Source organism: Phaethon aethereus (assembly GCF_964289735.1).
Source record: "Phaethon aethereus genome assembly, chromosome: 13".
Classification (NCBI taxonomy): domain Eukaryota; kingdom Metazoa; phylum Chordata; class Aves; order Phaethontiformes; family Phaethontidae; genus Phaethon; species Phaethon aethereus.
In genome coordinates, this window is record NC_138589.1 from 20665094 (window position 1) to 20692172 (window position 27079).

The 27079-nt window shown below is 39.2% G+C and overlaps 1 protein-coding gene across 1 annotated transcript in view; it reads right to left on the reverse strand.

Moving 5' to 3' along the window:
* Positions 1-306: 306 nt before the first annotated feature.
* ZCCHC14 (zinc finger CCHC-type containing 14) overlaps positions 307-27079 on the reverse strand; it is a gene marked incomplete at both ends in the record, with an annotated part of 52071 nt that continues 25298 nt past the window's right edge. Inside the window, 11 exons of the mRNA XM_082005690.1 lie at positions 307-362; positions 2038-3507; positions 3594-3734; positions 4145-4272; positions 4449-4540; positions 5903-6176; positions 7664-7718; positions 7812-7906; positions 9743-9852; positions 10063-10134; positions 13018-13091. Of these exons, the coding sequence (XP_081861816.1) occupies positions 307-362; positions 2038-3507; positions 3594-3734; positions 4145-4272; positions 4449-4540; positions 5903-6176; positions 7664-7718; positions 7812-7906; positions 9743-9852; positions 10063-10134; positions 13018-13091 (2567 nt within the window). The remainder of the gene's footprint in view (positions 363-2037; positions 3508-3593; positions 3735-4144; positions 4273-4448; positions 4541-5902; positions 6177-7663; positions 7719-7811; positions 7907-9742; positions 9853-10062; positions 10135-13017; positions 13092-27079) is intronic.

Below are 27079 nucleotides of genomic sequence, written 5' to 3' on the forward strand. Positions count from 1 at the left end.
AAAAGTACATTGGATGTTGTACTTGCAACAGAAAATGCAGCTGGCCAGTTCCACCATCCATCCAGTACGCATCGGTCCTATGACACGTCGTCAGAAGTTCCAACAACATGATCCAAGCTTGAATTTGGCAATCAAAAATGGGTTTGATGCACCCCTAAGCTAGATTTTCTACCTAGTCTAATAAAGTAAAGCACCTTTGGATTAAAAAATACATTAAGCTTAACAGCAACTGGACGTCTCAGTTTTGTATTTCAATCTCCTTAGATCTCCATGGCTTACAGTATTTTCTTGCCAGATGATAAAATATCAGTCTGTGGAGTCAAGACTTTCAGAGGGAGGAGCGTATTTCAGCCTAAACGTACCTGGGGAAGAGGAAACAAAAGAATTAAACATCAGCCTTTTCATATCCGTTACATCTCGGAACTTTCTAAAACAACCTGCTTCTTACTAGACACGTAACGCAATATTACAGCATAACACCAGCTTGCAGTGCCGTGGGTGAAGCTGCAGAAGAGGCTGACAAGCACATGTCTGCAGCTGGCAGAAATGAAAATCAAATTACAAATTACATGGTAAAAGTCACCGGCTTAGATGTACTTCTAGGGCTGGCAAAAATTCATTTGGGATAGTTTAAGTGGAAGTTTAGTTAATAAAATTAAATTCAGCTTGAAAAGACAGCACACTACGCTTCTGAAGTTCTCCAGATTAGAACTGATGAGGCAGAATCGCTTCTTCCCCATTGGCCACTGTCAAAATATTAGCCACAGAAACTCCACTAATTAGTTACAAAACCAGTCACTTGTCATTTATAGTTGTCAAATACTTGAGACCTGGTCTGCACTGTATAAAAACGAATGCAGACATACACTAAAGACATGATGTAAAATGTTAAGACCTCAGTGTTGTTCGCTCCAGCCAAAAGTTCGTATTTAATTTTTTAAGCCTATACAACGTGCAAATTATCTCAACAAAATATCAAAATAAAAAAAATGGGACTAGAAAAACGCTCTCAGTAAACTAGCATTTCTCTCTTAGTTGTTGAATTAAGGATTTCAACTCTCTCCAACAGTAATTTGTCATTCAGGTGACTATTTTGGGGAGGAAGGGAAAGGGGGAACAGAGATGTTCAGTTTGTAAGCTCCTAGGGGAACTTGCAATTACAACCAAAGATGACCTGGATGACAAGGTATAAGCAGCAACAACTGTTCCTCTGCAGCCTGCCTGCAGCAGCTCCCTCCTTCCCTGAAAGCAGCACAAGGCCCGCAGAGCACCCAGGTCTGAGCCGGGGCCTTCCTTGGGCCCCAGCCCTGGGTTGGGTCTGCACAAAAGTGAAGTTTCAATGTTTGTGAATATAGCTCAAAAGCACCATCTTTCAAGAGGCCACCTCTCAAATCCTGTGTTCAGTTTTGGGCCCCTCACTATAAGAAGGATGCTGAGGTGCTGGAGCGTGTCCAGAGAAGGGCAACGAAGCTGGTGAGGGGTCTGGAGCACAAGTCTGACAAGTCTGAGGGAACTGGGGGTGTTCAGTCTGGAGAAGAGGAGGCTGAGAGGAGACCTTATCGCTCTCTACACCTGCCTGAAAGGAGGTTGTGGTGAGGTGGGTGTTGGTCTCTTCTCCCAAGTAACTAGTGATAGGATGAGAGGAAATGGCCTCAAGTGGTGCCAGAGAAAGTTTAGACTGGACATTAGGAAAAATTTCGTTATGGAGAGAGTGGTCAAGCATTGGCACAGACTGCCCAGGGAGGTGGTGGAGTCACCATCACTGGAGGTGTTCAAAAACCGTGTAGACAGGACATGGTTTAGTGGGCATGGTAGCGTTGGGCTGACGGTTGGACTTGATCTTAGAGGTCTTTTCCAACCTTAATGATTCTATGATAAGAATGAGAGGGTTTTTTATGTAAGTCAGAAATTAAAGGATACAGCACTGCCACCAGATTCCCCTCCTGCCCTCGGGGTAGACACAGCTGTTCCCCTTGGCTAAATGCAAAGCTCTGTGTGTCAGCCACAGCCCACATCATCCCCTCCACCTGTTTTTACCTTGTCGATTGAAATCCATCGGAGGCTGTTTGCAGTCCTGAGCTCTGTGACCACTGGCCCCACAGTTGTAACAGGAGAGATTCCCATTTTTTTTGTGACTTGAACCATTGCTGTTTCCCATCATTCCCTGTGCCTGATACACCCCTGCGGTCCCTGCCATAAAGTTCTGCATTGGCGGTACCGCAAACGTTGACTGCCCAGTCATTACGGAGTCCGGTGCTATACCGCTGTTGTAAGCGGTGTGGACCACGGGGAAAGTCGTGCTGCTGTTGTACTGCTGCGTGTTGATGTAGCCGTTACTACACAAAGGGTTGAAGGGCAGAAATGGAAAAGTAAACATTGAAGGTCCTGAAAATGGGTGCTGGAAATAGTTAGCGTAGCTGACGGTCATTCCACTCGAACCGCAGTTCCCACTGCACCCGCAGGAGCTGCACACCATACACCCGGGCGGCTGCGGCTGCTGCTGCTGGTGGTGATGGTGGTGATGATTCTGGTTTGGTACTGGGATGCTCCCTGCGGATCCGCTGCTGCTGCTGCTGCTGCTACTACTGCTGCTGCTGCTGCTGTAGAAATTGTTCTCAGCAACAGATGAGAGTGTGGGGCTGGAGCTGGGTGCGGGGCAGCTGGGCAAATTCGCCATGGTTGCAAATGACGTGGAGGGGTGGCTGTTGGAGGAGGCTGCATTACTGTTTGCGCAGAAGCTGCCTTGCATTGGCGCCACTGGCACGCTGCTCATTGCAGAAAAGGCAACTTTGGTGTTGGCTGTGTACAGAGCAGTCCGGGGATTTATTATTGCAGGGGACACCGTTATTTGCATATTACTGGAGCAGGAAGTCTGTCCGGCAATGGCAGAATCAGTAGGAAGAGACGAAGACACCAGGAGTTTGATGGGTGGACGAGCCACGTGGAAGACCGTGCTGGATGTTACAGTGGCAGCAGTACTCGTTTCTACTATTAATCCTGGCTGCTGAGCTGTTTTTATCACTCTGTCCAGGGTCGAAGCATGTACGACTTTGGCTCGAGGACCAAAGTTAATAGTAGATGTGGGTGAACTGTTCTCAGCAGCCCCTGACAGCACTTGCAAGGGCTGGTGGGGAGAAGATGCAGACATTACATCCACCACTGTATTTCCAAAGCTCTTTTCCATTTTTATGCTGCCCCTGGGTCCAGGAGAAACTTTATTTCGTTCTTCTAAAGATAAAAGTGAATGCATAGACGATGAAAGTAGCTTCATGTCTGCATTGCCGCGGTCTGATTTATGCACTGAATTTAGCATCCGAATGGGGGTGATATGAGTAGAGGCTGCTGACATCATTTGCATTGGCAGAGCGTGGTGGCCGGACGGATTGGAGCCTGCATCGTTTTGCACTGGTAAGACCTGAGCCGTGGGTCTGGCAGAGCTCGAAGTAAAATGATTCAGTAACATCACTGGCTTCTCCTTTTCTGAACCATCTAAGTGAATCTCTAAACCTAGGGACAGAAACATCTATAAATACAGCTGCTTCACTAGACAAAGCTGGGCAACACAGACACCCTCTTTGGTTGCTTCTGCTTACGTCTGTCGTTCTCCTCGGCGCTGTCCGAGCTCTCCTCCCTTGTCTGGATCCCCATGGGGCTGGAAGAAGAGCTGGAATACTCGGAAGAGCTGCCCTCCCGGGGCAGTGGGTGTGCTGGCTGATCCACATCCACTCGCAGCTCTGTGGATAAAGGGTGTGTGAGGAATCAGGGAATGCAAACAAGAGTGGAAACACTTACTTGACAGGACCCAATTACAATTGTTTCATGACACCGTCTAACATACAGTGATGCTCAAGATTTACAGGGATACGCATCGGCCGAGAAGCAGGAGTCTGGAGGCGTAAGAGTTGCTGTGTAGCGTGGCGGGCCATTCATAGGGAAGCCATGAAGAGGAAGCTACTTTTTATTGCAAGTCCGTATACACACGAATTGGACTTTTTGATTGCTCCCTATTAAGCCGATGACATTTTGGAAAATAAAGGTTACGACAGGTTGATGAAAAACCCGTGTATGTCCTTGCGCAAGGACATACTCAGCCCCGAGAGCACAACAGTGTTGTCTAGCAGTGTTCTCTGCTCCTCTTTCTTACCTGCAGCATGGTTGCCACGAATACTCTGGATAGGCCCTACATGTGTAGTAGGGGGAACCCTTGCCACACCACTGCTGGTAACTGAAGAAGGTGTTGTGGGGTTCAGGCACCGTTTCTCCGATTTTTCTCTATAGGGTGATGGAGAAATGTATGAAGAAACAAACTGGCTAAAGCACAACAACAGATAAACCCATTTCTGAATGAAACTGAAACAGACAAAACCCACTAAACAATCCACTAAATGTTATTATCTTAAATTAAATACCTTGTGACCTTAAAAAGACAGTTTTTCCCTGCCACTTACTTCTCCAGCTCTAGCTGGGTCTTGAGCTTCTTCTTTGCTCCCATGGTGAGGGACTCAAACTTATTCAGATCTTCCTCAGTAAGACTCAGAAACTTGTAAAGAAAAAATGTGTGCTTAGTTTTACAGCCTGAAAAGGTCTTATTTATCTTTTCAGTAAAGATCAATTCTGAAAGGCAACTTGAAAGCCATTTTTTAAACATACGTTAATTCAAAGAAGCTCTCTACTCCAGTTTTAAATTATAGAATCAGAGCAGAATAGAAGTGTGAGGGACTGGGATGAAAGAACGAACATCTGTAGATTAAATTTAATTAGGTGTATGCTTATATTACCTATTCACAATAAAGATGAAGTAATCCATGTAAAATAGAACTCTGTGCTATAAATGAGTTTAAGAATCTGGTTCTCTTACAAAATCACTCTGGTTTTCCTAGGTGTGTCATTTAACACAGAAGTCAATGTGCAGTCATCTCACCAGTTTAATTGGAAAATATACTCAAAAATTAAATTTTATAATAAAATAGACATAGAATATGAAAATAAAACTATATATTTATAATATAATATAATGAAAATTAAAGCCAGCAAAGTATGCATAATAATGCATGCTTTTTTAAACCACACTAGAATATGCACAGTTTTGCTACTTTATTAAGGAAAAACCCACTATATATTTCCCCTCACATAGAGAAGAAAATCAAATCAGAAAACTCTGGTAACAGATTGTAATTAAATACATAAAACATACTATGACCAGCACAAAACCATGCCAATTTAGACCTCGCTCAACATAAGCACCTAGTCCACTGGAGGGCGTTCAAGGCTAACAGTTAGGAGGACATGAATTTTACAGACGGAGCTGGGTAAATACTGTGAAAGTATTCTGTTTACAGGAAATCCAGCACACATTGGTATCACTCGCGACTCTTACTAAATACTTAAGCGATTATTTTTCCACACAATTTCTGCAGAAAACAAAAACCGCCTATTCACTTGCAGGTACGTGCACACGCTAATGTTTGTGTCAGAAATCGCTGTGAATCTATTTTTTAAAATAAGGATAACCGAATATTGTTGGAGAAAAATCGGTCAAGAAGCAGAAATAATAAAAAAAAAAAAAATCACCAAATTTTAGTTATCTACGGCACATCAAAGGGATGAACAGGGAGTCAAAGCAGAGCTCCTAAGAGCATGCAAGTTGGATCTTCAAGCACTCGGTGAAGAATTCCAAAACAGGCAGCAGCTGTTGAACAGTCCAGGCCCCGGACACAACACAGATCAAAAATAGAAAGAAGGTTTTCATCAAAATATTATTGCTTCAAGAGAGTGCAAACCTTCACAGCATTTGCCAATAACTTCTGCAATTCTCAATGCAGATGTTTGCAGCCTCTCTCTCCGCACTAGAGAATGAGGATAATTTAAAAGCTGGCTCCCTTTTCTTAATCTACTGCCCTACCTTCTCCATCGTGAGCTGTTTGAAGACAGGATAGTATTTGTGCAACCGCAGTTTCCTGAGCCAGTCTAAGATCCCGTTTTGCTCCTGTGTCTGAGGGGTCTGTGGACTGGAAGACATTAACATGGGTGAAGAAGAGGTGTCCATCTGTGTGCGATAGGCCAGCGAGGAGCCGGTACCTCCTGCGTGGGAACAGTGGGGTAGTGCAACGGGAGCGGCAGCTGAGTGCTGAACATGATTCTGAGAAGACTGAATGCCAGCCACTCCACATATAGGTCTGCAAAACAGCAACATAGTTTGATTTAGCACACTGAATCTGTGTCACTCAGAGTTCAGCTACTGTGGCCATACAAATCTACCACTTTCAGGATTTCTGGTAAAACCTGCACTGTTTGATCCAAGTTACAGATTTGTACCTATGCTGTCCTGTGCTATTGCACAAGAAAACCAGTGCACTTTATGGCAAATAGTAATCCTTATCTTCAGCTTAAGCAGAGGTTTCCTTCTGTGATCACAGATAACGTATGTTCTACTACCTCTCTGTGATTTAAAAAAGGTTTACAGAGAACGGCTGTGGTTCTGCTTTGCATTATTAAGAAGAAAAGAAGCTCAAATATAATCCCGTGGAAGTTTTTTTTTTTCATGTGGAAGTGGCAAAATAACCCACAATATTGGCTCCTTGGAGGGTTCTGGTTTTTGTTGGAGAAAACGAGAATTGCCTCTTATGAGAATGAGTTCTGAGCTTCTTCAATCCTAATAAAAGGCAGGAGAATTTCTTTCCTTCTTTTCCCAAGGCTGACTTCTACCTCCCCTGGAAGAGGTTTCGTTCCTCCCTCTGAAAGGAAAACCCCTGTTGTACAAGGAAACATTCAAATCTGCTGTAGAGAGAAAAAAATCCTTTCAGAGATGCTCTAGTCTCCCTTTGCGCACGAAGACTTACACCAGAGATGACTAGATTGGTGCCTATAATTCGGATGATCATTATTCCTTTTAAGTATGTGATTGAGACTATTACGATTTACGCACTATAAGCAGCGGATCACAAGGAAATCATCCTTCGCCACCGCTCAGCATTGAAGTGTTAATGCCAATTAGTAGTTACATCTCTAAACATTTTGAGAAAGGCTGCTTAGAACGGGTGTTCACAGCTTTTACTGCCAGCAGGAACACTGCAATTGTCTGATCTCATCCCCTATATAACACTGGTCAATAGGTTTCCCTAAGTTCTTGCCTGAGTATACACATTTCTTCGGACAAGAGAGCCGCAGCCGATTTCATAATTGCCAATGACAAGAGACTCTGCCACAATGCCAGAAAGTTTGGTCCAATGGTAATCACATTTTATATTCTTTATTATTGAAGCTGAAGTTGAATTCTATCTTCCATTTCCAGTAACTATATCACGTTATATTTCCACTTGCAAACTGTGTGTTACTTAGTTTTGTTGTCTTTGCGATCAACTCACTGCAAAACTTTTCTTCAGGCCATTACCTGTACTGAGCTCTTGCAGTTATTATTACAAGATGTGTTTTCTTTCTTAAGGCATATAAAGAATGAACAGATGACAACACTAGGAACGCTAGCAGTACCTTACACCAATATTCTCACCATTTGTCTGTTTTGGACAGATCACACATTAAGGCTAGAATTTCTTAAAATTGAAAGTGTAGATGCACATAAATCCCCAAGGAGAAACAGATAATTACCTATGTCATGAGATTTTACAACTAACCAGAACAAATGTAAACAAAATAAACATTTCACCTTCCAGATGTTCCCAGCGTAGTTCCTACTTTATACAGGGAGGGATTGCCAGGATCTAAAAACAAGGGAACAGAATTTACAAGTGGCATCAGTTTATGAAACGTACATCAGTACAAAAAAATAATTTTGAAGCTTTATTTAAACTTACTTGAATTCTGAAGTTGCTGTGAAGGAGATGAAGTGCTGAAGAACTTTCTAACGTGGTCATTTTTCACCACATGGGAAGGTAATGGTGCCAAATACCTGCATGTTCATCAAAAGCAAACCAACCCCCCCATTCTGTTATATTTGATTCACAGCTGCCTATGCAATCATGATTGTAGACTGTACATGACATTTTGAAATTGAATTGGAAATTCTGAAACTAAAGCATAAAAGACCTTTCAAATTAATAACACCGCGCAAATATGATTCAAAGTAGACTTGAAACATACGGATATTCTTATTCTATTACTCAAAACGTGTTACCCTTATCTTGCTTTCACTCTGTTTAGTATTTCAGTAAAGATGCTTAATTTAGGAACACTGAACACTTGTAAGGCACAAAATGTGCAAATTTAACTTGAAAATTTTCTTTCAAATTCATGAACCTGAAGACCATAAAATATAGATATATCTGTTATTTAGTTTTCTCCTCTTTGAGATAAACAGCAGATGCAGAGTCTGGCAGTGTAGGGAAAAAGGCTGTAAAACTTATGTCACATTTTCCCTGGGATTGCTGTCCCTCTTTTGGTGGAAAAAATGGCAATCTCCTAAAACTTTGCAATGTATGAAGTATGTTCTATCAACATGACTAAACTTCTCATTGTCATGCAAGCTCAACTGCCTTTTGCCAAATCTTCTATAGATTTGAAAACGTATAGAAAATTGTTTTGACTCTATCTTTTGTCATTTTTAAAAAGTCTTTGACTACAAAATAATTCAACTATACACAGACACAAATGTGCTTTCCACCTTAAAAAAGCACCATTCATTTGTGAATTTTTCAAATATGTAGCACTTAACAGAGCAGCTTCTTTCTCTGCTCCAAAGATACAACCGTTGCTGTGTAAACGCAGATTGCTGCTCTATTAACCTAGATTTGTAGAGACTGTTGCTAGCTACACAGCAGCAGGAGCAGGATGCATTCTGTCTTACCCTCCCTAATTCTCATCATCAATAGGCTGTGATCCTCAAAGCACAGAAGGGACCGTCTGAAATGTTAACGTTGTTTGCCATGAAAAATAATCTAGGCATGCACCTGCTGGCTCTGCCAATGGTGGACAAAAGTCTGTCTTGACTTAAGGAAAATAGGTGTTTAACAGAAGCGCTAATACAAGTTAATTAGTATTTTAAAATGTCATTTAATACTTTGCATAGATACAGACAGTAGTAGCTGAAAATAATTTAAGTCCCTCAAATTTTCCTAGCAAAACTATTTCAGTATTTAGAAAGAGAGAACTGCCACAGATGATGATTTTTAAAATGATGTTTTAGATTAGATAATGGCCAGGTGATTTGTGATAATGTGTGGAGGTACTATCTAAGGCTTCAAAAATTTCTTAGCTGTTAATGGCTATAATATATATATACAGACATAGCTACCTTTTTAAAAGTAAAATAAACACCATGACAACCTAAAACAACTGAAACAAAAAGCTCTGTGGAAGGGGGGGGGGCGGAAATCCCTAAAACCCATCCCTCAATACAGAAGGATGGCTATTCATGCAACTATTTTTTCATGAGTTTTGGGGGTTTTTTTAAGCAGTTTTGGCTATTTTTTGAGCCCAAACCAAGCTTCTGCAAAGCCAATGATCCTCTATTTGTTTTTAAGAAGGAATGAGGAAATGTCAATTCTCCAGGAAGCTTAATACAGAATATTATTACCATCTGTAGCTTTGAAGAAAGAATGCCTGAAAAATACTTATGCACTGGAATTAGTAGAATATCAAGAAATAATGCTTAGGATCAGGCTCTAATTTCTTGAAAGCAATTTAGAATATGAACATAATATTCCTATTTCTTGTTTCTTTCTTCCACTTGGTGAAAAAAGCCAAGTGGCAAGATAAAAAAAACACCACAACAAAAAACCCAGCATACCTAAGGTCTGATTCCAGGTCCATGTGGTTCCGTTCTAGGTAAAATGAATCTGGACCAGCTAGGCAAGGAATGAACTTCTCCAAGTTTTCTTCTGGATACAGCTGAGATAGCTAAAGGTGGAGGATATTACAAATAATAAGTGAAAAGACGACTTGTTACTCATATGAGATTCAAGGCATAGCTATTTAGAAGTCAAACATTTCATAAAATTCAATCTATCTGTATTATCTCAGTACACTTTGAAAAATGTCATTGAACAAAGTTACATATAGGGACAAAACGTCTCTCCATTTTATAAGGATTTTTCATATTGCCTTTACCTTTGAAATAAATTCAGTCACTTCAGTGGAAGATTTGGTTACCAACGTCACTGAAGAATCAGACCACAGGACCTTAGGAAGTAAAAAGTATTCAGCTTAGTAACTAATAGCCAGGGATTTAAGTTTGGTTCCAAAAGATCATTAATAGGTATCAAATGTCCCCCAGAGACTGCAGGAAAGTTTGTAACGTGTGACATCAATAAGGAAAAACTTTTTTTGTGCACAAGTAACTATTACTCAGTCCTCCCTTGCTGCCTGATTGTTGCTGTTACTACACTTAACAACTATTCTGAATGCTTAAAGAAGCACTTCATAGTTTACACAGCCATTGCACACTGCAGACATCCACTATTAAGGAACAGACTACTAAGTAATGGAAATTTTTTTTTCTTATTGTTAAAGAAAACAGCTGGTTTGTAGAATCTGATGTACAATACGGATAACTCACCACAGCACAACACTGCCTATTTATAATTAATCAACTCCATATGACAAGCGAAGTTAATGCAAAGATGGCAGCAAATCACCCCACTGCAAAAAGAGGCAAAACCTTAGAAATTAAAGCTGCAGTTACTGCTCTAGCTACGCTCTTTAGACACCATCTTGTATATGCCCTAGAAAAAGGAAATAGTTCAGTATCTCTTCCCATATGCTTTCTGTATTAAGTCATTACGTCCTTAGGTACAGAGGCATTTATCAGTCGGTAGATGATTAGTTTAACTGAGCCAGGATTTCTTGGCATGAAGAGTATCAGCATGAGACTGGCCAACGATAAGTCCCTTCAGACTTAAAATATCTATTCAAGGCATTTGGAAGGCATATGGATCTTCAGCAGTTCTATAGGGAAGAAGCTGGTTTTATGCATTTAGGAATCAGGAGGCCATCTTCTCACATGACACTAGTTTCAATGACAACTAAAAACATACACAAAGTTTTTCCAGCTGTCAGAATGCTGCCAAAAAGACTGGGAAGAGGAGAGTATTTCAAAATATATTACATAATGGAGGAATTTCCTCTCTGCAGAGCTGTTACACAAAAAGTAAGGGGGGAAAAAAAAGAAAAGAAGAAAGAAAACTTAAGCAGTTTCTAGTTTTACAAAGCCTGTGGGGTTTTTTGTTTGGGTTTTTTTTGAAGTTTGTGGTAAATGAATACCTTTTTTTGTTTCGTGATATTTTTAAATTCATTAGAAATTTCAGAAAATACAGGAGAAATTTCTCTTTCTTTCTAGGTTTGTAATAACCTGACGTTTGTTACGACTTACGTTTTGCTAACTTGTCATAATTTTCAATACTTATAAAACAATAATGTGAACCATAAATGCAGGGAACAATAGCATAGCAAAGCGATGCTGAAAACACTAAACTGCTCTATCTATTGACCTTCTATTCCCAAGTTACTAAGCAAAACATTTAATAGTTGGGTTTCTAACCCAGCAAACAGCAATTTATTAGCTCAGCAAAACCATGTACCGTTCTTTCAGTTACAAGCTGTCAAGTGAAATACTGGTAAAAGTAATTTCTGGTATTTATAGAAAAATTTATAATAGGAAAAGATCACAGATACTAATATGTAACTGGAGTCCAGACAACTGCAGAGAATCATAGAATAGTTTGGGTTGGAAAGGACCTTTGAAGGTCATCTAGTCCAACCTCCCTGCAATGAGCAGGGACATCTTCATCGGGATTTTTAAAACGCCTTGAAAAAATCCTTTCTAATATTGATGTCATTTGGAACAATCATAGGATTCAGAAACTTCAGAACATTATCCATGAATCAAGCCATGCAGAGGTTAATGCTGTCAACATCACAAGACAATGCTGAACTGATGCTCTATCTTGGGTGGTGGTTTTAAAGAATAACTTTTCCTTTTTGGTAAAAGTTGTAGATAATTGAAAATCTACTGCCCATATTCTTTCAGGTTCTCCTTTTCTCATCAGCTGTTTGGCTCTGTTGCCTCATTAAGCAAACCAAAGGCATTTTCTGGGCTTTGCATTCTGAATTTTGGAATACGTTGTTCCAACTAGCTGGGAGAAAAGCAGTTTGTCATTCTTTCCCATCAGCACCCAGAATCCAGTCTCCGCTATTAACACAAGGTTTCACAGAATGAAGTCATCCCTCCACAGACACTGTGAGCAATGACCGAACCTCCAAAACCTGCGTAAAAACGGGGGGAAGCCACTTCTCCTAGCAGCTTGTGGCTAACCACTCTCATTCCGAAGAAACTATTCTCACTTCCAGTTTGAATTAGTCTGGCTTCAATTTTCAGACAACGGTTCCTGTTATGCCTTTTTCTGCTAGATTAACCCCCACTTTACCGTAAAGTATTTTCTTCCCTTTGAAAACACTTTTATGTGATACTGAAAGTCATCTTTCAGTCAAGTTCTTTAAGTCTCTCACTACATGCCTTTTTCCTCAAGCCTTGAATAATTTCCATAGCTATTTTCTGTACTCTTCAACAGCCCTCTTAAAACCAGTAACACCTGAACCATATGCCACAGTCTCACATTCCCCTCAATGCTGAATGCAAAGACAAATGACCATCCTACCTCTCTTCCCATGTGTATCAGTGCCCTAAGAGTCTAAAATCTCCTTTGCCCGGATTAAGACTTAAATTCTTCTAGCTTCTGCATTCCAGCACACAGATAACTATTCTGTAAGTGTGGCATGATATTTTCCCCTAAATACATACTTTGCCACTTTTTTTTTTTTGCCTGTGTTCCACTTACCAGACAATCTCTGCATCATCCACAAATGTTCATCAACAGCCATTTACAACTACTTCCAAATCATTGATTAAAAAAATATGACTACCATCTATCCCAAAGGAGCTCCACGAGACCGATTTCTGGGATCTAACAATAGTTTGAGAATTTCTTTAACGCCACCTTAAGTATTATCCTCCCTCCTCTCATAGGGGAAAAAAAAAACAACCCCAAAAAAACCCGCAAAACTTACCTCAAAGGAATATTCAACATTTCTTTCATTCTTCTTGTGTGCCAGTCCCTTTAATTCCACTTTTTCAACACTCACTATAAAAAAACCAAAGAGATAAGAAGAATGAGGAGGATATTCTTAAATGCATGCAAAAGTGATGACTCTGCGGTAGTGCAGGGACTTGCTTTGAGAGTGTCCGATGACTTGCGGCGGTGCTTCAGGTGCGCAGCTCGGGCTTGCCTCCCCCAGCAGATGGGAAGGTTGATACCACTGCTCCGTGATGCTTCCAATTCTAGCCTTAGCAAGGCTTTGTTTCAACCAGTACCCAAACAATACACTAAATGCAAAGTTCTTTATTTCCTCATAGCCTTATCATACCACTCATCGGCGTACTAACAGAATGCTACACAAACATGCATGGATTTATCTTAATAACATCAAGAAGCAAATACCATCCCTCTGAGGGAGAACTGGAGCACAGGGAAATGAAGATGGGTGAAAGTCTCCACGTTTGCAGGGGCCGATTTTGGAAGGAGTTTAGTGTGTTTTATTGCTGTGTTGACGTCACGACTCCTCCTTGACTGCAGTTTCACAGAAAATTTCAGCCTCAATTACTGCAACTTGAATAAGTTGTAAGTAAAAATGGGAAAGGGTGGAATAACAGTTACAGGTCACTGCTTCCACCTCTACATATGATATCCAGTCTTTAAAGACACAGTCTTACGCATCAGATTTGGTATGCTAAATTCTTGGAGACTCATTTCCTAAATCACACAAATGAGAAATTCCACCATGCTAAACTTTATGAAGATTATTTTCCTGATTTTCTCCTGCCTTTTGACTGCATGCACAGGGATGCACACACAGAATTTTTCTTATAAAAAGCCAATTTACATTGGCTCAAAAATTCAAAAGTAATTATACTAGAACGAAGTCACTAGAATTTTACCTCCAAGCGACAGGTGCTTGAAGGGCTGCATGCTGTGTATATTGTGTTTTCACTTAGCAGTTCTAACAAGCAAAACCCAGAGCCCTACCATTTTGTTTCTGGGGAACCACCATTTACAAGATGTTTACCTGTTTTCAAGACTATTTCTACACTATATTACCTGTAAGACTCAAACCTATGCTTATCACATATAACTTCCCCATAACACAACCGCATGACAAAAGAGTTGCGGTACAAAAGTCACAGTGACAACATTACAACAGGCGCCTGTTTCATCAGCCGCACATCTCCCTATTCCCCACAGCAAGACTTCAGCCAAAGCCACCCTATTGCCTGTCTGGAGCTTGATTTTCCTCTACCTTAAAACACAATCATGATCCGATGTCTTTATCGTGGCCATTTAAAATCTTTTGTTGTGCCATGTTCATTTAAAAATGTTACAACCTAGGTCTTGGCTGTTTTAAAGACCTCTTCTTTTAAGTCTTATTTATTTTGAAATTTTTAGAACTGGCAAGTTTTAAGTAGATCTACAGATGTTTGTGCCTGTCCTTAAAATACAGAGTTAACATTCCTTTTATGATCATCTCAACCGTTCCTCCTCCATGTAATTCCCAGTTACAAGTAACATAAATCCCTGAGTTTATGAACAATGTCAATTCATTACTTACTATTTTCTCCTGCATATTATGCTTTTTGTAGAGACTTGCTCCTCAAAGTTTTCAGTGGATTCCTCTCACGCTTCTGAAATGATTTTACAGTACTACCGCGCTGTTCCACTGCATGCTGAGCACCACAGGAATAAATCTTCTGCATGCCAGATATTGATGAGCTACCTAGACAGTACGTAGTGGCATGAAGATTTAAACATGCACATGGTTCAGAGGTTTTCTTGCCATTTTGAGAAAAATCTACCTTGGTACACTTATTTAAGAGAATTCAGGGCACCCTTAATTGTGATCACAATTAAAATATACTGAGTATTGACTGGAATTATATGTACCTCAGAACTAGAAAGAACATGTAAAGTGGATATTGAGAGGGGGTATCACCATACTGTTGGTGAAACAGGTGAAGGATGAGCAAATAACTTCTAGAAAGCCTAGAGTCAACTGCTGCAACATCTGTTTTCGGCGTAGGACAAAGAAAGCCAGAAACGCACATAGCAAGCGTTACTTAACATTTGTCATGTATAGCAAATCCAGTGTCACTTTACTGAAACTGTATCATTAGCATTTCTATAGTATTCAGATACTATCTCTTCTATCTATTCATTATTCCTCTACAGTAATTCACGCAAAACAGGATTACCTATCAATATAAAATAAAGCTATTTCTGTTTTACTATGTGGGTTAATAACAAACTTTACATCACCTCGTGGATTTTGTTGTGCTGACAGTTACATGACCTTTTCATGCTAAAGTTCTGGTCTGAACTTGTCCAGTTAATATAATCTGCTGCAGCGAATTTATGCTCTGGAAAATGACTGCAATTAGTAAAGTGAACCATTAGGTAGATATTTCTGCAGTGACCCCAAGCTGAATCTTGTAACATTAGGTCTATTCTAGAGCATGAAATATAGTTCATCGTGCAGTAGCAATATGCTTCGAGGGACAATTTCTAATGTTATACAAAGTGTTCCAGTAATCTTCTCCCACTTCCACGAAAAATATCACCCATCTAAAAAATTCCAGAGTTCTTGTTTAATTTGTCAAGTTGTATGTTTTTGTTATGTGGCCTCTCACATATTCTTTGTATTATTTAACTTGTGGTTGATTTCCTTACAATATCCTTCCTAAACCTACCATGAAGCTTAACTTTATTCACAGCAATCAATCATACAAAACTCAGGAAGAAAAAGGTGCCATCTACCAAGCAGGAGTGACTGGATAGTAAATTTGCTGTGTAACAAATGATAAAGTAAAAAAATAAAATAATTTTTACTGTATTTACTCTCAATTTACTCTCAAATGCATGAGAAATTGCTTAAAGAACTGACTCTACCCAGTATCACTATAAATGATTTCATGACCAGAAAAACCTTTGTACGGAATTAAGGACACATGATACTGTTGTCTTTTCAGGATGCTGAATTCAGCAAAACTCAAGCTTCCTAACCCAGGGGATTTAAAAAAAAGTTAGTATTTCTAATTCAGGAGATAGCCAGCACAAATATATTTGCACTACCTTAAAACTGAGCTTTAGATCTGCAACTAATCAATGGGAACTCATCCATGAGTAGTCCAGCTATGGTCTCCACGTTAGGCTTTGTTGTTATGCATGGGGCAGGAACCAACCAGAGCAACTTGGCAGGGTATCAGTCATGATACAAGATCTGAGAGACATACCTTTCTGTCTGCTCCTCTCTCCCAACACTTCCCTGTAAAATGATCCAAGAAAAGTGCTTGTGTGTCTATGCGTACATGCATCCCTCACTGCCAGGTTTTCTAAGCTGCATTGGCAGAGGGGCACAGAAGACTTTTCATCATGGAGATTTATCCATAATTATCTGGGAAATTAAGGAAGGTAAGCAAAACAGTTGGATGAGATCACAAATGACATATAAAAGGGGTAGAGAAATAGAAAGGCAGGTTGTAGAACTTCAGTGCTGTATGAGAGGTTCCCATCGAGGCTGTGGCACCCTCTGTGTTAAAAGTGTCTTGTGGCATCAATCAGAAACGGGCAGAGTACTGGAACATATCCACACAACTCTAAGCATGCATTCGTAGTTACCAGGAATCAGATTTTTAAATAGCTGAACCTTTGTCTTTTGCTGAACTCTACTTTGAAAGGGCAGCGGACAATACAAACCCATCTTCATTCACTTGCAGATGTTTTCTGTAATCAAATTTCCTCAGTTATTTGTATTACTTTATTCTTACGTGTAGTTTTCAATTGTACATAGAATTGTTATCAAGTATGGAAGCTTGCATTTGAAATACTACAGCACAGAGGCAGAATCATTTCCTCTAATGGGTGTGATTTCTCAGTCATCTTTTCTACTTTTCAAATAGTGCCTTCCCACCATTACAAGATGTCCGATTAAAACAGATCCAGTGAGTTTGAAGACATTTTATTCAGTTCTGTTTTCCTGTTCTAGCCTGGGATTTTTACCCATTTTGCTGATACTAGTGCATTTGTCATCTGATCAGTTGAGCGTTTCTGTGAAGGCGCAGACAACTCCTTTCCTCTCCTCATGACCAGGTATTAAACTCTTTGGTTTTCTCGATACCAGCCATTGACCAGCCTCTCCCTCTGAAAGAGCAGGATCTCAGACCTCCTCCTCCCAAATATCAGCAGCTGTATCAAGTGAAAGACCAATTCAAACACTTCAGGATTAGCCACTCCTGGCAGGTCAAGGTCAGGGTAAAACATGCAATGCATGTAGGCAAGAGCAGGAAAGACATAATTTTTGGAAGCCACCTTAATATGCCATTGTAGGTTGTGGGTTTTTTAACTCCCTTTTTTCAACTCCTGGATCAAGCAACTGTTAACCAGTAAAACGACTAGATAGTTCAATGTCTCAACCCACATTGAGAATGTTTGTGTTCCCCCTGAAAAAGTAAAAAATTCAAGATAATCACAAGTGTTGATTGAAGGCTAGTCCTTTTTCATAATATCCAATATTCCAGCACTACTGCCAGCACTCTAGAATTAAATCAAACACCCATTCCACCAGTTTTACTGTGCAAATCAATATAATTTGTACCAGTATGTTTTTCCTTTGGTTTAATGAACAGCTTTACCCAGTGCTTTTTTTTTATTTTTAGCCATTTACTTTACCAAAATAAAAGATACATGAGTCTAGAGCTTTTTTTCTGCAACACTAGATGAAAACCACGAGTAAGACTGCAAGGCAGGAGCACATCACGAGAGCTGAGCAACTGGGTTAAGGTGAATGACATTGAAACTACCAGGGAGAATTTACCACACAGGCTGAAAGAGTCATTTCTACTCCATACTTAGCTAGTTATTTTCAGTTTTATTAAATCACTGCATGTAGGTTCAGTTTCTGTGGCATGTAGCACGGAAATACTATTCTCCAGCATTCGGGTGGTAAAATTTGGGTGTCATGAGACTGGATTGAACCTGTGCAGCTCTTGAGACATGGCACTTGACAAAAAAAGCAGAAATACTACAATTAATTTTTAATCAGGAAAAAATCGTAAGTAAAATTCTTTTGTTTGTGTTATACAGGAGGCCAAGTGCATAATCAGAATTGCTGTTTCTGGATTTAAAGACTTATTAATTTTCATTCATGAAGTTGTGCCTTCATGGAAATAAACACTCAAACACAAATACAGCAATTGAATTTTTGCTGGAAAGGTCTACCTAACAAAAAGGAACAAAAAAAATACTTTCCACATCCTTGTTTACACAGAAGTGGTAACCAAAAATGCAACACCAAGACTTTCACATGCCATCTCTGCTTGTTTTTCTATAAGAAATACTTCAAAAGTGTCATTACTCAATTACTGTTGTCCATTAGACATCAGAAGGTAATCACAAGTGACTGCATGAAAACTGGAAACAAAACCCCAGAGTCTCCCTGCTCAATCCTCAAACCCACCAGTATTTCTCTTCCCAGTGAGGGAAAACAGGAGAAAGTTTATTTGCTAGTTTCAAAGCATATTTATGGCAACAAAGCACCTGAAATTACAAAGTTTGGTGGTTTGGTTTGGTGTTTTTTGTTTTTTTTTTTTTAACAGAAATACCAACTGATCAATTGAATTGAAGCTGAGAAACTGCTTATAAGTATCAGCTTAAGAGGGTTTTTTTGCCTGTTTTTCAGAAAGCTTCCTGCTTTCACATTTCTGATCTTTTTAAAGCTTTGTATCTAGGCTATCATGGAGAATGAGAAAAACCTAAGTTACACTCTTCTTACCAACAAATACATTGATCCTCTTCTGCCACAAACATGCAATACCAAGTTTTCTAGTCAACTAAATTTATTTTATTTCCCTAGCCTCATACTCCTCAAAACTTAAATTATTCATTAACTGGAATACTGGAGGCCTGAAGAAAACTTGCAGAATCAAGTATTAGTTTTTCAAAGCACATACAGAAACAGTTGGCCAGAGTCTGTGGGATTAACAACAAGCTGAAATTAGTGAGAATTGAGAGCTAAATAACTCAGGTATTGATCAACATCTTTCAGGTTGCCATGAGTTAATGATAAGTCCCAGGACCTCAAATCAGGTCAATCTCCTGTTTATCTACTACAATTCCTTTCAACAAATCAGACAACTACAATATTATCTTGCAGTAAGTTTTGTCATTAAAGCCAAAAAAGAGCTGTCACTGTTGATTTGTCCCTGAGACCTCTTCACAGGAAGATTTCGCTGGAAGAGCGTCCCCAAGGCCTCACTTCATAAAAAGCTTAGATGAACTTTCAAACTTGGACCTAATAGGCTCTGAATCACTAAATACGAAGAGGATGACGCTGAAACCCTTCAACTTGAACTTTGCTCTATTCAACAACCAGCAAAAGCACACCTTGGATTGTTTCATGACACATTAACTCACAAACTATTCCTTTTAGGTAAGAGATATCTAATCTGCATCAAAATATTGATGGGCCAGAGTCCAAATAATAGAGTAACAAGAGATGCTTGCTGGCACGTAATTACAAAAACTGTGCTTCTGGGGAGTGAAAGAACATGAAAAGGCATGTCATAACATATTCTTAAAATGCAAGTGTATCAAACAATTAAAAAGTGTCAGAGGTAAATTTAAGTGACAAGCACACATCACACAGCTACGGGTTTGTCCATCTATAGCTATACCAGATGGAAAAATTGCTTCCAGAACAGTTTAAAGCATTTCCTTAAAAGTGAGAGAAGACAGGTAAGGAAATAAGATCACTTTCAAAAAGAAACACTTATTTTACTACTTCAAGAAAAAGCCAGATACGGGAAGCGATGAAGCAATTCTCTCTACAGTTTACTACATTGATTTGTCAGTAAGCATGACCTTTCATTATATTAGTAGTGAAGAGAAATGACATCTCATTCTCAGAGCTCTCCAGACACAGCAGGGTAATTTATTAAGATATTAACCTCTTTTCACATAATACAGTGGTTATAGATTGAGAAAACCTCTTGTGAAGAGGTGTAATTGGGACACTTAAGGGATCCCAAAACCTTTATGCAAATATGAAGCTTTGAACATTTAAACTGAAACCACAAGTTATGTAAAATTTACATCCCCTCTCCAAAAGAGGACAGAAAAAATTGTGGTTAGTATGAAAGCACAGTAAGATCTTTGCTTATTCTTCCCACACTAGGTGTCTTCAAAATACCCCATGAAGCCTGATCCATCCAGGAAATCAAAGACCCCATTCCAAGGAGAAGACTATTACATTTACAGTATCTTTGAAACTTAGTAATGACCACAGCAATACAAAAATCGTTGAAACACTCTTGAAAAGAAGTCACACATTCACTGGAGACTCCAAATGGAGCAGTCATTTTCTGATTGCCAAATTCTTTCAAGCAAGTATCCTGCAGGAACTAATTCTGCCTGCCTAAGACAAACACAGGAGACAGGACTAATTACCATCACAGCTTTCATTTAGAAAAACAAAGGAGGGAAAATTTAGCAAAGGACAAAATGGGGCCTCTACTTCTCCCTCATTCCTGTGACCGAAGCTGATGAAGCAGGGTCTGTCACAGTACATGACCCAAGAACTACTGGCTAGCACTTAGCGCATCGTAACACTCGCTGCTCCCTGCATTTCCACTTTTTGGCCTTTACTTCTCTTAAGATTAACAGTTCGTGGTTCCTTAAAAGTCAATGCTAAGTTTATGATCTTCTCTTCATAAGACAGATGGTTTTGTGGAGATAAAGGAAGAAAACAGAACTCAAGTTTAAGGTATGCTGGACTTGTTAGGACAGAGTTCAGCCTCATAACAGGGTCCACCGTCCAGTTTTCTGCTGATATCTCTCAAGATTAAAAGTAGAAGAGCAGACAGCAGCTTTTCCATGGTGTCTACTCAAAAAGGAAGCTACAGCTAGGAAAAAACTCAAAACCAAACAGAACAGTTTTACTAGTTAGCAAGAAAGTCTTCTGGCTGGCTGTTACCTCTACAAATACACACAGGAAGACACTGAAAATTAAAGCTTCAAGGACATAATGAAAAATTTCTGTTAGCAGAAACATTAGCAGAAGAAACACTCTTAGAACTGTCATTTTTCTTTGTAAGAAAAAAGGGTTCTTCCTACTTAGAGAATATTTACAATCAAAAACAACACATACTTACAACATGCGTTTAAGTGACAAGTTAATCCTACTTTAATTTAAAAGCAAGACTGAAGACTATGAACTGCAATATTGCACAGGAAATAATTACACAGCTTTTTTTTTTTAAATCAAGGACATTAGCTTACTGTTGGCAGCATACTGGAAACAGTAATATACTGGGATTGTATTGCTTGTTCCCAATCAAACTTGTAGTTTTCAAGTTCCTGCTATTTCCTGTTTGGCTTATTTAACTTGTCAACTAAGTGACCTTCTTAGGATTCTCTAAAAAAGATAGATATTAAAAAAAGTAAAAATGTCTGCATATCTTAGCTTCTAAGATTTTAACTAAATTCATACATTGTTTTGAGTAATACTGAATGATACTGTCAGCACTTTAGCCAACCACAAAAGCCAATCAACCTAAGGAATGGTTTCACAACTTCACTGGATTCAAAATCTTAAATACAACAAAAAGCTGTCTGCACTGAAGGCTGGCGAAGACTCCCATCTGGACAGGAAAATGTAAAACCCAGAAGAATCAGTCAGCTGCTTTCAAAACAAAGATACAGCTTCAAACACTAGTTTGAAGGTTTTTCTTACCAATACTTCAGGCCAAGAGTACTAACTTTTGCATTACTGCTGAACTCCCTGCCATTGCCACTGAACAGACAACTGCCTTACAAGTTGCCTCTCTTCTTTTCTAATGCCAGAAAGAGCTTTTACAGAATAAATTATCCAGAAAGAGCTGCTGTATTGGACATATTCATGTAACAGCTCCACTGCCTTACTAAATCTGAGCACCAACACATGTCACTGAACAGGTGCTGTGCCTTGAAACATATATTTAACCAAGGGTATACTGTTGAAATATATATAATAATGCTCTAGGCAGAAAGAGAGCTATGATACACAGCCAAGAAAGGCTGCAGAAGTTGGACATTACTTACGGACAATTGAGCAAGAGGTAAAACATACTCCTTAATTCAGTTTTGAACAAGTAGCTCTAATCAAGCAAAGATTTACCTCTTTATCATGTCAGGCAGAACATATCCAAAAAGGAATCCTTAACGATTTTTTTTAATACCATGGAAATACTTTGCCATTTCCAAGAACAATTTCAGGTAAACACTGGCAACAATGAAGGCTTAAAGGTATCCTACAACAAATTCAGAGACATTCATTGGTCACAGTGTTTGAGATTAAGCATGTGCTCAGATTTTGTTGCTTGGGGGCTGGGGACTGCTTGTTTTTTTAAAGGACTTCAAAATTTAATTTGTAAAATATATTTACTGCCTAATTCCCCAAGCTGGCTAATTCTACATGTAACTGCATCGAATTAACTGTTTTCATACAACTGAGAAAAGCACATGTAAGTTATGAATGCAGCTGTGTACTTAATTTGCTTAGAAACCCAGCCCAGTGACTCAGCTTCCCTCTCCGACTTAACTAGAGTAGATTTCTGGGAGGAATGCGCAGCTCATTTTGAAAGTACTGCTGCAAAAGTGACCATAAGCCCAAATGCTCAGTTTGAAGGCAGCTTCAGTAACCACTAACGTACATTCTTGTATAGGCAATTAAAATAAGCAGGCTGCCCATATCTAATTATGCAGTACATGCTAGTAAAAATATCTCTGCAATCAAGAGAGATGTTCAACTTTGTTATATAAATACTTTTACTTACTGGGTAAGGAACATGCAGTTGTATATTTAGTCTACTTTGATCAAGTGATTATTTTATTTACTGTTCATCGGTCACTTTTAAACAAAATATTGGCTTTGTTTCTCATTTTTAAGAGAAAGTTAGCTCATTCTAGAGAAGTCTTATGCTTCCCTAGAAAGGATTTTCTCTGGCACATAATTGACTGAACACCCACAAACCCAAGGCAAGACAGATGATTAGTTCTAATCTGAATGCTATATTAACCTACAAAACTAAAAATGCAAAGTCAGTTTTTCATGGAAAACACTCTTGGTAGTGTTGGCCCCATCCCTAATCACAGTTTTTACACTAAAGTGTACCAAACCCCAGAAAACCCTGGCTTCACTAAATCCCAAACATCACCAGAGGAAACAAAGCCAGTTCAGCTGCAGCCTTTGAAGTTCGTATGTCTCCATGGAGCAGACACTTACCCTGAGCTTAGAAAGAGAATACAAACCTCGCCGATGCACCCTGAACGGAAACCAGATGGGGAAAACATGACACGTTCAGGTAGTCACCACAGCTGGGAATCTGAGCCAGCATTTGCTTTGAAGTTTGGAGCAATGTCTTAAATACAGATGGACAAATCGAGTCTCACACCAACACAGCAGACCTACCAGTGAAATGATGCAAGATGTCACCTTCGAGTACCGTTTGAACTAAAAACAAACCACCTTTTTTGGTGGGATGAGGAAAATGGGAACTGAGTTAAGGTTGCCTACTACCCACTGGTTTATCCTCATCACACAAGATTTTATTCAAGTCTTCTGGGTCCCACTTAGGTAACCACAATCCACTGTTACTCTGTATTTAAAAGACCCAGTCTCCACTGTATAAAAACAATTACAGTTGTGATCAATCACAATTGCATCTGATGAGGATTTGCCCAGCAACACTTTAAGCTTAAAAGTCACCAAGTCAGGACCTAAACATGACACGTATATATATTAATTATACACATTATATAAACTTTTTTTTTTGTTACAGCATAGTCAAATACAGATTGTGGGCTGCAGCATGTAACCATATATCGGCATAGACGGACCCCTGTCAGTGAGATTATAAGGCAGCAGCTGCTCAGCCAGCATGCCCTGGCTTGAAGGGCAATCTGGTGATAAAACACCAGAGCGCTGAGATCAGATGGCCGGCTGCTCCAACCTCAGCCGAAGGATTTCTTCAGCTACCTAAAGCAGTTAAGAGTTTCCAACTGTGAAGCAGAAATGTGCATTTCAAACTCCAAGGCACGTGAATACATGCAGCTAGTCTTACTTGAAAGACAGTTACTCCAGACCAACATAGTTGAATGCTCATGTAAATAAGCACGTGCTGTTTTCTGCATTTCTGAGAACAGTATCAGCATCTTGAAACTCATGACTAAAAGCTGCAATAACAAGCAAACACGAGCAGCAAGGACAAAGTAATTTTATACAAGCTTCTTTTTTTTTTTCTAAAGAACTGTAGTGTGAAAACCTTGTTAACAATGAAAAAATATTCTGTTAGCATGCTACGTAAAAACACCAGACTAAGGGACTAATCTAGGATAGGCAAAACCTTGAGTACATACAGTCTTGCCAAGAGACACAAATGCATTCAAAGTGCTTAGCTCAGTGAGAAACAAATATCCCTCCACAGAACTACTTCTGTGAGGTTCTCCTTTTGCTGTCAGTTACGTCCTTGCATGTTTTCAGGTCTCTGGTCTCAGACTTGAATATTCTTGCTCCCTTTTATACATTTTTATAAATCATTATTCCTTCATTCTGGACCCCAGACAAGATTTGACCAGTAATTCAGAGACAGAAAAACATTCTAATTCAGCATTTAAGCTGAACTAGATAGATATTAGATAACTGTTTCTGTAATATATCTATGAAAGAAATATAAAGGGAAGAGAAGGCCAAATATTGTATTAGTATTTGCCAAGGCAGCGAGAATGCCCAGGAACTTAAGTAAAAAGAACACAAACCAAACAAAACCCCATTCCACTAAAAACCTCAACATCTTGAAGCTTTGACTCTCCACACTTGCCAGTAGATTCTTCAGTACACAGTACAGAATGAAACAAAACACACTTCAGTTTAAGCTCTAGCTCCCCACCATCTTTTGCAATATTAGGATATTTAGCAAATCCCTGAACTATTTAATATACAGGAACAGGAAGGAACACAAACTTTGAGCTCCCCAAGCCACTAATACCTATTTCATACCTACTGGTTTTGCAGACAAAATTCCTTTATTTTACTCTTCCACAGGATTGTTTACAAGAAAACAGACTGAACGCTTTGCAAGAATGGTGGTCCAACTGTATCTCTGCTTGAATGATACACATTGAATAATTCATCCAGAGAAGTAGAAGACACAATAGAGATAATCTTCTAAGGCACTGTTGTGTTTTATGCCATTTCCTTTCAGCTGTGTCTATTAATGATGTAATTTTAGCAGGGCTACCCCTTTGAGTTACTGTTAAAAATAGCATCCGCACCATACACTGATGAAATGCATCCACTCCAGGCAGTGAAGTAATGCAGCAAGTCCACTGCTTTTTTCCAGGGAGATAAAAGAACAAGTCAGAAAGCAAATGAAACATTAACCTTTTAGCTTAGCATTTCTTGCACCTGAGAAATAAAATTTACTTTAATCAAAACCATTGTTTTGCATAACTACAGCCTACGACCTTCTAGCATAAAAGAGCAAGAGAAAATGAAATTAGAAATGAATTCTGACAAAGCATCTCAACAAAGCCAAAGCTGACCATTTGTCTCCTCCTCTCCTTGACTGAGGCACAGTAACAGATATACTGTATGGACCAGAGCCACAATTCCTCAATTCCAGAAATGCATCTTAATGCAGTAGCATCAAACATGTAAGGAAAGTACAAGATATGCGGCTACATGCAGGTTTGAGACAGTATGACCCTTTAAAGTTCTCTCAATTTCCGCTACCTGCAATCCCAAAATGAGATTTTATTCTCAATTTCTTTCTTAGCATCAACCCATGAAGGCATGTAGAGTTGTTCATTACCCATACAGCTGTCAAATCTTCTAATCCAGGTCTCAATATCTGGCTGTGCTCTGACATTTTTCAACAGATGTAGTTTATGAAAGCTACATAAAGCCTGCATTAAAACAGAAGAATCCAACTTTCCTTAAACAGTTCCAATAAAATAGAATGAATACACAGCATTTCACTGCTTTGATTGTTCTCAGCTTTATTTTTAATTCCTTTTGATTCCGTTGATAATGAACCCAATATTAATAGCACCATTTTCTCATTTGGTTATTAGCAAAAGGAGATATAAGTCAGTGAAGATACATTTAATTAAGAAAGGAACATTTAACTATTTAAGCAAAACAAAGGGGAGGAAGTTGCTTCTCTCTACAAAGTGTGTCCAAAGAGCCCTTCTGACCACCAATTAGAAAATCCCAACCATTTTGACAGAAAGCTGAGCTGTTTCTCAGAGAGTTATAGAAATATTAAGTCAGCCCTGATGTGAGGCAAGATCTACCTTAACTTAATGGATACATAAACAAGATTCTACAGTAAATGACAAGCAAGGCCATATCTAGAACACAAGACTTGGTAGCTCTTCTATCCTCGAAGGACACGAGGCACCAACTCTTTCTGAGCTTGAATCTGCAGTCTAAAAAAAAAAAATAATCACCCACTGTCTTCTGACCTGTGAATCAAGGCTGGCATCAGCTGGTAGTCAAAGTGCAGGAGAACACTGTTTAAAAAAAACACGACCAATTTCCTCCCCTCTAACCACACACATCCTGCAGTTAGACTCATGAGGTACCATTTGCAAAAGGTCTCTCTCACTAGCGTAAGTATTATTACATTCGTTGTTTCTTCTATGCAGTCCATCTGTTCCCTTGTGCCAGATACTGAATATGAGAAATCATGATCACTTCCATGGAAATGAAGTGTTGTCATTTACTAAATAAGGTCACTTCCAGATTAGAAAGAAGGGAAGCAGAGTAAAGAAATATTTGCTATAGTAGTAGGGGAAGCAAAGAAAACTGCTGGCAAAGTAAACAACTTTTTTGTGACATGTTCTCATCCTTCCTCTCCACACACCTCCTCGTTTTCAAACCAGACCAATGAGTCATGTCAGTGCTCAGTTCTACAGATAATGCATCTCCTCCTGTTATTTACTGCCCTACTTGCAACCAGAATTTATTGTTTCCAGTTCCCAAT